At 40.7% G+C, this 11,404-nt stretch overlaps 1 protein-coding gene across 2 annotated transcripts in view; it reads right to left on the minus strand.

Annotated features, from left to right (window-relative positions):
• Nucleotides 1–9,407: 9,407 nt before the first annotated feature.
• Nucleotides 9,408–11,404, minus strand: part of ZFAND3 (zinc finger, AN1-type domain 3) — a 222,268-nt gene continuing 220,271 nt past the window's right edge. For both annotated transcript variants that reach the window (XM_015419808.1, XM_015419809.1), the window contains one exon: nt 9,408–10,036. In XM_015419808.1, coding sequence (XP_015275294.1) covers nt 9,882–10,036 — 155 coding nt within the window. In that variant the 3' untranslated portion in view covers nt 9,408–9,881. The remainder of the gene's footprint in view (nt 10,037–11,404) is intronic.

Genomic DNA, 11,404 nt, shown 5'->3' on the forward strand with positions numbered 1-11,404 from the left:
CCAGTGGGATAAAATTCTTTTCTGTCCCACACGATGTCAATGAAAAGTCACCATCTGAAGCATTCTGCCTTTCCCCCAACAGTCATGAATCTCTGCCCTAACATTTAAAGGGCTGGTTCAAATATGACATGGTGACAAACCCAGATTTGCAACCAAACAAATAATACAGTCCCACAATCTCTCTCAGGTAAGAGACGGTTTGAAAACCAAAGCTTGTTGTATTTTTATATATACACACATAACATTGTAGTGTACATCTATAAAAGATTAGGGATGCTTGAACACCCACCAGTCTGGCTCATGTTTTGTTCATTGGTCACAGTGAACTGAGCTTCATTGACCATTTGGCTATTTGTGAGGCAATTTCAGTTTGTTGGGTTACTTTTTGTGCATTTGAATAGTACAGAGCCACTGACAGTGCTTCACACCTGCACTTTCTCACACAACCTGGTAAGAGTTCTAGTTTATCCTCTCGCAGAATTGTTATAGGCTGTTTGGCAACCAGTTATATAACTAGTACAGAAATCAGTCAGCCAGTAATTATAAACACTTTATAAAAGAAGTATCACCAATTGGTATTTAAGTCCATGATTTTTGTTATCTCTCACACAAATTTTTTTACAGCCTTATGGGATGTGTAATCCTCTCCCACATCATTTAATTACTTGATTACCCATGACTCTAGGGGAGAATTTCTTTCACCAACTGGCAGATGAAAAACCTCCTGCTAGGCAATGAAATTCCAGCACCACAAGGAAAGAGACTTCTGCAGCCAGTTACTGTGCAGAAGTAAAGCTTTCTAGTAGCTGTTTGACTCAGATGGTGGTGAGTTGAACATATCTAAGTCTCAGTTTTGTAATGAACACAGACTGCTGGACGTATTCAACGTGGTTTGTTGCATCACTACAGAGAATAATTTATATTATACTAGCCTGATACGCGTGCTTCGCTACAGTATTTACCTTCCGTAAATCCAGTTATAATACTGATGATGTAAAGTTTGAAATGTAACATCTGTTGTAGGAATTCTAATGGATAAGATTGTAGTGTAAAAAATGAAGTGAGACATACGTACTTTTATTCTCTCTACTGAAGGACCTCTTTGTAGACTGCTGGGGTGGGGTCCCTTGTGGCTTTAAGCACCCTGCAACCGCTGCTGCACCTGACAGACAACCACCTCTTAGGTGTAGGAGGTGGGGGGAGTGTGTTGGAAGCCATCAGAGAGGCTGGGCCAGCAGCATTGCTAAGGTGATCCTGCTGGGGTGACGTCCATGATGGATTAAAGTACCCTGGTCTTGCTCCTACACCTGACAAACACCCACGTGTCTGGTGTTTGTGGGATTATGTTTAAAGGCATCAGGGAGGCTGGGCCAGCAGCAGGGCTAAGGCAATCTTGCTGAGCAAACCTCCCTGGTGGCTATAAGCATCCCACCTCCTCTCCTACACCTGACAGGCAACTGCCTGTCCCGTGTAGGGGGGGAGGGAGAAGGAGTATTAAAAGCCACTGTGGAGGCAGGACTGGTAGGATCACTAAGGCATTACTGCTGGGGCAGGCTCCCTCGTGGCTTTAAGCACCCTGCAACTGCGGCTGCACCTGACAGACAACTGCCTGTCAGATGTAGGAGAGGGGAGCATGTTTGAAGCCATAGGGAGGCTGGGCCAGCAGCTTTGCTTCACCTCACAGGCGGCTGGCCACTCCTGATTTCCTCAACTGTTATTAGCTCTCTGTAGTCCCCTGTAACTTTTTTTTTAACCTCAGAACACTGAGCTCTGCAGCTGACAAATTAGAGAGCGAGGGGTGCAGGGAGGCAGCTGCCTGGCAGCCACATAGGAATCAATGGGGGAGCACATTTCCCCCCTTTTGACCCACTTAGGGGTCAAATTTATAAAAATCCCTTCTTAGCGAGCACCTACGCCATGGTAGGAGCGCTCTCCCCGAATTTGGTGTGTATAGGTCCAGCGGTTTGGCCTGGGCGTTGATTTTATGGTGAGGGGACTTTCTTTTATATATATAGATGATCCTAAGAGCCAGTTTACTGAGCACTGCTTCTGTACACATGAACAGCCTGGATCTGTCCTTGGATGGACCCATTACCACAGCTGTACTAGGAATACTGCAACAACACTTTCCCCCAACTGCAGGTTCACACAGGCTTTCCCCCCCTTGCATGCCACAAAAGCAGACCAGTACAAATTCCTGATTTCATCCAGGCATGCCACAGACTGTTGCTGCCTGTGCCAGTTGTGACTCCTGTCCTGCAGGTCTAGCAACACACAATTAGATATTACAGCAATACAGTTAGATATTACAATGTGCTTTCCTCCCTTCTGCAGAAATAAAAAATAAAAATTATTATATGGCATTTTGTGTAGAATAACTTGGAGATCCCTAAGGATTATCTGGCAGCCTGAAGTTGTAGCTCTTTTTTGGCACCACTAGGTGGCAAGCTATGCTTATTTTTAGGCTGAAAGCGGTGACTTGCCCAAGGTCACCCAGCTGGAGTCGAGTGGAGGGATGGGGTATCTCCAGATTAGAGTCCGTTGCTCTTAACCACTACACCAAGCTGGCTCAGCCCTTCTGCAGAAAACACAGTAGGATGAACCAAAAGTAGGATGGTATTGAGGCAACTACCGCAAAGGAAGGAAGTGCAATTGCATATCTCTGGCTCCTTTATGGCTGGAAATGTCATCCTACCCTTCCCAACTGACAAGGCAGCCTGTGTTTGCAGTGTGACTGTGTTTGCAGTGAACTTGTTTCAGGACTTCATCTTCAAAACTTCAGTGGAGACTAAAAAAAAGAGTGGTTGCTACAAAGAACTTTGAGCCTTACAGAGCAAAAGAAATGTATATATTAACAATCTAGCTTTGAGAGAATCAATAAGGCTGCATCATACAAATGAGTGCACATATAAGGAGAATAATAATTTCATACATTTTATCACAATTTGAAATGAAATCGTGATAGTAAATGTGTAGAGCCCAATTCAAGGGCTCAAAGCACTTCCCATAGCCTTATTTTTTCATCAGCACTGTAATATAAACCGGTATTGAAGAGAAGTGGTGGCAGCTAAGTACAGTAGTCTGCCCAAGGGTCCTTACAGTGCAATTTTATATAGAGTTACACTCTTCTAAGCCTGTTGACTTCAATAGATTTTGAAGGGTGTAACTCTGCATAGGATGGCAGACACCTGAGCTGGGCACTGTCTGGTTCAAGCTTAGCTCAACTTCCCTATGTGTACTGTATCGGCTCTTTTGGAATTTTATATGAAATTATATGCTAGTGCTACAAAGCTACAAATGACATGCTCAGTAAATGTCATTTATACCTAAAAAGACACACATGAAGAGTTAATGTACACATCCTCAGATTATGCAATTGGCCCACTGATTAGATTATGGGGCTTTTGCACATCTGAAAATAAGAAAATAAGATCAGATGAAAGTTTTGCATGGAAATAGTATAAGATATAAAGCATTTCACATTTGTAATTCTGAATATCATAAATTAAACACAATCTTCTAAGTTTCATTACAGCATGATATACTCTCTAAACAGCATGTCAATGGAGCAGTCATTCAGTTTACAGAGTTGCTGAACAATCTGGTAAAAGCACAGTTCAGAACTGGGAAAACTAGATTTAAAACAGGGTTCTTCAAATCAAGAGGCATTCTTTATTACAAATTAAAATACCGTATAAATGGACATCCAAATTTGATTAATTTTCCATCTGAGCAGACTCAGACCACCTATTTTTCCAAGCTGTGTTGGTAGTTCTACAATAGGCATGGTTGTAGTACAGCTGTGGTGCTGGCAGACACATTATTGTAGCAGAAAATATGCAGTTTTCCACATGACTATACAAACTGAGGTCCTTGGAGATGAATCCATCTTTTGGGACAAAATTTGGGAAATTCATATTTTTTGCCTTAGGAAATTTTTCCTGTTTTGCACTGGCACAAGAAGGCACTTCCATTATTAAGTTTTCACTGAGGAACCATTGTGGATCTCTTGACACATACTGATCATCTAAACAACTGTATGAAGGACTCACAAAAATTAAATTGTTACAGAACTTTGTTTGAAAAGCAGATTTCTTGCATAAAGTACTGGATTTATTTTTGACAGGACTCACAAAAATTAAATTGTTACATCAATAGAACTTTGTTTGAAAAGCAGATGTCTTGCATAAAGTACTGGATTTATTTTTGATCCTATGGCTACTTGAAAAACTAGGTGAGAAATATAAAATGTCATTTACACTTGGATCAGAATTGTTTCTCCACTTTCCTGCTAGAAGGATGCATCTTCACTGAAGAAAGGTAATAACTTTTGTTTAAAACAGGATTGAATGATTTGGTTGCATTATTGCAAGCTGGCCTTCATTTGCAGAAAATTAGCCGTATGATGATCTTGGGGTGTAGTTTTAAAGCAGCTCTAGAGTACTAGAGACCATTAACAATCTCATGAAAGAGAGATGAAGTAGCAAATGCTGCAGATTGCCTGCTGCAATCCTCTGGGTTTTTGTGAGATCAGCACCTTTGTGCTGCTTAGTTCCATTTATTGTTCAGGTTTCTGCATAAGCGCTTCCCTCTGAACTGATTTTCTACACTCTTTTCATGCTATGTAACCCAATGCTACGCATGTTTACTCAGATGTTCCACTGATTTAAATAGAATTACTCTCTGGTAAGTGTGTTTGGAATTGTAGGTTTATCCTCTAATCCCCTACTGCCCTCTACTGAATGGTGTCATTTTAATCACTGCAGAAGGCAACAGATTAGTATCTCACATTTATGATTAAATCAACACATTCAAAGTTTAACAACATCTGACAAATGCTTTGTTCTGCTGAATGCAATTATTTTTTAAACACTCCTTTTCTCAGGGTTTACACTGTTTTGAATTAGATGTATGATTTATCAAAGTTACGCCTATCTGGCAACATATTCAACACCTTGGAATAGGCAACAGTCAGATCAAAACAGAAAACTCCTCAGCAAAATTTAATCCCTTTTAAATATAAAATGCAGCATCTGTTTCTATCCAAGCAATTTGTTCTGTTTCAACATGCATTTAAATAACATTTTAGATTCAGGCAATTCTTATGAGAATCCAATATCTGAGACCCTCATCTCATATCGCAGTTCTAAGTTCAAGACTGTACAGCACTACTGCACTTTGTCTTACAGTCACATGCCATTGATTTTTGTGATTCAGACCAGGTTCAGAGATGTAAATTGTGTGTCTCAGTCTTCTGCTTTGGCTTCAGAGTACTTTTCATGATGGATTGTATGCCTTATACCTGGACAACAAAATATAGGGCAGGTGTTTCACAGAGCAAGAGGCATGATATATTAATGCAGGTAATCAAGCTTCACTTGGCCCAGAATGTGCCATGCAATGGATTTACTTAAACATGATGTGAGCTATGGCTATAGTACTTTTCCGTATAAGAATTCCACGACTCTGACATTGCTCAAACACACATAACTTCCTCATGTGTGCCAGGCTGTATATATCTGTATATATCAGACTATATCTTTAGCATGCTACTGACGTGAAGTTTTGGCAGATGTTCTGCTACCATACTAACAATGCACATGTGTGGGCCAGTGCATGTGATCAATTTTCTTTTGTGTTACCTTCCATCAATCAATTCAAAGAATGCTGTCAGAACAGTTGAAATACTCTGTACAACAACTACTTCTTGGATGAATAGAGACAGATCATTGTTTCTCAAAGAACTTTGAAGCACAGCATGCCATAGCTTTAAGTCCTTGCAATAGTCATCCAACATATTATTAAAGAGACATAAAACAAAGCAGTATCTTCTTTTTAGATCATCATGTACAGCAGCTAAAGTTGGTTTTAGGCTCTAACATGTACCTTTTTCTTCTTGAAGTCCTAAAATATTGATTTGTCTTATGGAATGCTACAATCAATGCTCATTGGACCAACAGTCAAAACTGAATAACTGTTAAAACCATTGTGCACTGGATTCATTTAGGCAAGTTAATCTGAACACCTCCAAAAGTCAGCATATGTTGGGATATCAACTGTCTGAATCCACCCTAAATTTCAATTGTACAGAAAATTAAGGAAGACACGTAGGTTTTAGTCATTACAGGAAGATACCTGCCTGAATCACAAATTACAGAAACATGTGCATTCTATCAGAGACCCTGTACATCCTTAGGCATAATTTTACAACTCAAATCTAACAAGCTGTACTTCATTTGTATAGACGCACATTTGGGCAGAAAGCGTAGAAGACAGAATAAGCTCAGTGATGGTAAACTTATATTATCTTGGGGCCACAAGAAAGTACTGCTAGGTATGTCAGGGTTAATTTGCTCTATTTCTCTGCATGCATTTTTGATTTGGTTCTTGACTGGTTTTATGATGTATTTTTATTGCGCTGTCTCAATTGTTAGCCACCTTGGTGGCTGTGACTGGGCAGAAATGCAGAATATAAATGTTGTAAGTAAATAAAGTATCATTGTAGACTGGTGGAATTCTCTGTGTGGACAAAATAGCTCTTGGGCTGCATCATGAACATGATTGTATTTTAGGGGCATATGGGAAAAAACACAACAGCACACTAGAATCATGTTAAAGGAAGCCTCAAACCGACAAATTTAGTTATTGAACTCAGAGATGAAAACAATAAATTAATGGGGAGCATTCTTTTGAAAATCTTCATTTATATGCTAGAATATATCTAGCAAAACTCCCCAAATAGTTCTAATTGCACTATTGCTAAGTGGTATGCATTGCATGCTCATGCACACACTGTGCCCTGTGTAAAAACACAGGGCTATGGCATCCCCTTTTGTAGGGGACATTTCATATCAAATAAAAATTAAAGGATACTATTAATTTGCTGTCATCTCCCTATTCACAGCTTGCACTTTCACTGAAATGACTGCACATTTTAAAATTTGTCTCTAATAGCCAAGGGCTTGTTTTACAGTTTTATTATGCAATTCAGTCATGCACACATTTAATAACCAAGAAAACTAGACTCCAGGTACAGGGGTGACATTGCAGGTGAAGATGCTGTTGAAATGAATTGAGGAACATCTGCTTTAGATAACAAATTTCCTTTTTATGCCATAGCAATGAAGTCCGTGTGTACACAATTCCAATGTGTATTTGGCTCCTGGAAGTAACTAATATTAGAAGGGCCTGTCACTCTTGAAATTAACTTTACATTTAATTGGATTTATTTACACAGAGTGCAATATTGAGTTCAAGCTGGCTAACTCCTTAGGTGTCAATGCTTCCCGTGGGAAAGAACTGAATGCTTATTTTTGGCTTCCTTGTTCCCAAAGATTGTCAATCTGAAGCAGGCAAGCCAAACAACAGGTACTACTAGATTTGAAGCCTGTGGATTAGTGATGAGGTCCCTGTCAGCACACTCCCTCCCCATTCGATCAGTGTTGTTGTTTCTTTAAATTAACAAGCCACAGCAGAAACTGTGCTGATGAGCAACACCTGTTGCAGGACTCAAGAGAAGAATTCAAACTTTAATCTGATCTGTTTAATGGTTTTCTTTCTTTTAAGCAGGAGGAAAAAGAATTACAAGATCCTTTTAATATTTTCACAATGTTAAACTAAAACTGAGCTCTAGGCTACATGTGTAAGTAAATCTAGAACACAAAAAAGGGTTAAATAAGATTTTCTTTAAAGATACAAGAACTTAAGCTTTCTTTATGTTTAACAAACTTCACAGAACAGATACTGCAAAGGAACAACCCCCAAACTCTTTTTAAAGTGAACATTGTCCATAATCCACATGAACTTTGAGTAGTGTTCGCTCAAGAGCCACCTTGAAACCAACTGTGCACTTTGTAACAGGGCTAAAGAAAGGATTAACAAGGGAAAAATAGTATCTTCATTATTAATCTGCAAAAGTCTTGTGTATCAGTCAAAATGTCCATCAAATGCTATGCTAGGATTTAGAAGGGAAGAAAGTGCATAGCGCGGCAGCAGCTGAAGTCCATGGTTTTTAAAACTCTTCATGGCAAATGCAAAGAAAATTGTCTGATTTTCCCCTCACGCCAATGGAAGGGGAATACTTCCTTAGGAAACAAAATATGCAGCTGGAAATTCCATTGCAGATTTCAAAGCCTTGAGTTCAACACAGAATGGCTTTTCCATACTGAATTTTAGAGTGATGGGATATTTCTGATTTACTTAATCACTAATTTGCACTGCAGAAATATAGGTAAAGGTTGAGCCTCCTTCACTGGCCATAAGTTGGCTATCAGACTACATACAGTTTGGCCTGTAAACCAATCGCTTACCTTCAGCATAATTGGAACAGTCAGTGGCTTGGTTAAACAGCTCGATCCCATAACCTTTTTTAGAGTGACAGGAGGGTAATTCACTCTTCTGGTGGCTTATACTTTCACAAACAGGTTAAATTTGCGACAATACAATTTCCCCCTTCCTCCAGCAACCCTCCCTCCCCTCCCAACTATATACCTAATTCCCAATTGCTAACGGTGCTCTACGTGGTTTGGGGTAAAAATTCCACATTGGGCCACCATGAACACAAATTCTCCTACAGAAACTCTGCATGTGGCTGGAGGCAGAGGGAGTTGCTGCCTTTTCTCTGGCGATGCACACTTATGATTTGTGCAGTTCAGTTCAATGAGACTGCTCCAAAACAGAACAATAGCTCTAAAGAACAGATCTGGGGAGTCCCAGTTCTATGCAATGCATTCCACAATCATTTGCTTAGCAAGAGACGATGGGCAGAAACCTTCACTGAGAGTGCTGAGCTGCATAGACACAAGGCTGGAACAGCCATATGATTATCTCCTTAACACATTGGAAGGGAGGCATACAAACGCAATTCAATAATAAGGGGTGATTTTCCTGGTTGTTCCCCAATACTGTTACTGAATTCTGTTTGCTACGAAATGTTCTTTTCCCCTCAGTATATCTCTAGCTACAGAAAGTCAGTCTGCAGGAACCAGCCATGGCTACTGTGCTGTGAATTAGCCTTATTTGATCAATTCTCAGATACCTGCACTTAGCAAAAGGCAAACAAGAGCCAATCAGGGTTTGGCTGATGGACCAGCCGCAGTGGTTGGCATATGCAATTGGATCACACTACTTTGAAGAAATGTTGTAGATGCTGCGTAGAAAATGTTTACTGCTTGTTCCAGAACAGAGCTAACTTTAAAAGCAAGACCATCCTCCTCCACTTAAATGAAGAAACAGGTTCCCTGTAATGCATTTGATACAAAAGTTGTCATAAGAATCTGTCCTTGTCTCTTTTTGGCTTCTCAGAAAGATATTCCTACCCCAAGAGATTCCCTGATGCTGGTGACGCTACCTAACCCCAGAAGCCACACATGGAGATTTCAAAAGTAAATGTTTAGCTCTTCTTGAGCAGCTACACTGCCTAGTCTTGGCAGCATTTCACCCCTTCAAGGTTAGCTAGAAATGAGGATAGGAAAACTGGGATATTAAATGTATTTTCTTCCAGAGAGCTGTGCACATAGCAGTCTTTTACATCAGTTTCTACTCAGCTGCTGGAAGCTTACCAGCATAAGGCTTTTAAAGAGCTTGACTCCTGTCATAATAGAAGCCTTTAGATTTTTTGTTAAAATCCACTAGCCATGCTCAAAAATATTTCTTCATTTTTTTTAATACGGTGGCTAGCAGGCACCTTAACAACCAGCCAGAAATCAATGTCAATCACCATTAACCCCTAAACTACAGTACCAGGATGGTTGACTAAAGAAAGGAAACTGATTGGCTGTAGTCTGAAACTTGCCCAATACAAGGTGTCTGGCTGACTTTGTCCTAAATAAGGCTAACATTAGTGAACTAAGAGAACGGCATTTGGTTGTAGAGTCTTGCACTCAGGAGCATCCCTCGCCAATGCGCTGGCATGATCGCCCCACTTTCCGGTCCAGTTTCACCATTTTCATAATGGCTTCTTCACGCCCCCGTCCCATGTGATCAAATGTGCAATCGTGTTGTTCAGGCAGGCGATGCAACATACAGAACACATAACCTGGAAGGACAGAGAGGGGTGCGGGGAAGACAAAAAACCACAAACATAATATTAGAAACTCTCTGGAAAGAGACCTATACAAAAGCAAGTGCTGCATTAGCATTCAACTGGGATTACTGAACTGTCCACTGAATCTCTAAAAATGCTTCTGGACTTTCCTCCTTCTAACACACACATATGAAGTTGCCTAATACACAGTCAGACCATTCGGTCAACCTAGCCTGGTACTGTGTACCCAGAATGACACTGTCATGGAGAGAAAAGTCTTCATCCTTTCCTTTTATCCAATAAAAGTTCTATGATATATCAATCTTGAGCAAAGAATAGTTGTTAATCACTTATCACCCAATAGACAAAAGAAGTAAAAGAAATTTGCAACTGCTAGAGTTCTTTTTGGATCCCTGTCAGTGAGTAGATATGTGACTAGGTCATAAGAATATATATCAGATGGAACTGGCAAACACGGTGAGAAAGGTCTTTATCAAAGCTTGCTATCCAAGTCCCTTTTTAAAAACATTTTTATTGCTTTTTATCTCTACACATTACAGGGTATAGGGGAAAGGAATATTCTAAACTAAATACAGAGTAAGCAGGGATAAAAAAACAGATCCCTCTGAGCCCTGATGAAGTATACTTATTTTTCTGTCCCCTCACCCTTGTCTTCCTTGCACCCTAGAATAGGTTCAAAAAAGAGTACTAAATGATGTTATCTATAATCCCATTTTTGCACACCATGTGCTCCAAGTCACAAAGCAACTCTTTGTCTCTCAAGAGGCAGCATTTCAGGTGCAATAAAACAGATAACGCCAGGAGTGTATGGATGTGTGGATGTTGTCTGGATGCATGGGAGAATGATGGGATAGTCTGCTATGAGTGGGTAAGAGAAGGATAGAGTGATTGGTTGTAAGGAGTGCTGACTGTTGGGTTAGTAGTGTCTAGGTTTGGGGGTTTCATTACAGCCAATATAGTGGAGTATTGTATAGCAGAGTGAGGCTAAGACTGTACACCAGCTGGGGGGGAAGCAGTACGCGGAGGACGGTTGATGAGCACACCACTGGCAGGCCGGGGCTGCAGCGAGGACTGGCCAGTGGCAGCAATGCAAAGTCAACAGATTCCGGTGCTCTTTGGGCGGGGAAAGTACAGCGGTGGGCCCAGGCCGTGGAGTATGGGAAAGGCGCTGAGAAACAAAAGGGCTCGGCACCCTTCCAGCCTGCGGCTCATCCCAAAGGATGACGGCAGTGGGGCTAGGATTAGTAACCCCCCTCCGACATTGGTACTGTGCAATGCAAGGTCAATTAACAATAAAACAATGGTCCTTAGGGATTTCATTATGGAACAACAGGCTGACCTGGCTTGTGTGACGGAGAC

This window comes from Gekko japonicus, unplaced genomic scaffold (genome assembly GCF_001447785.1).
Source record: "Gekko japonicus isolate JY-2015 unplaced genomic scaffold, Gekko_japonicus_V1.1 scaffold2451, whole genome shotgun sequence".
In the NCBI taxonomy this organism is placed as follows: domain Eukaryota; kingdom Metazoa; phylum Chordata; class Lepidosauria; order Squamata; family Gekkonidae; genus Gekko; species Gekko japonicus.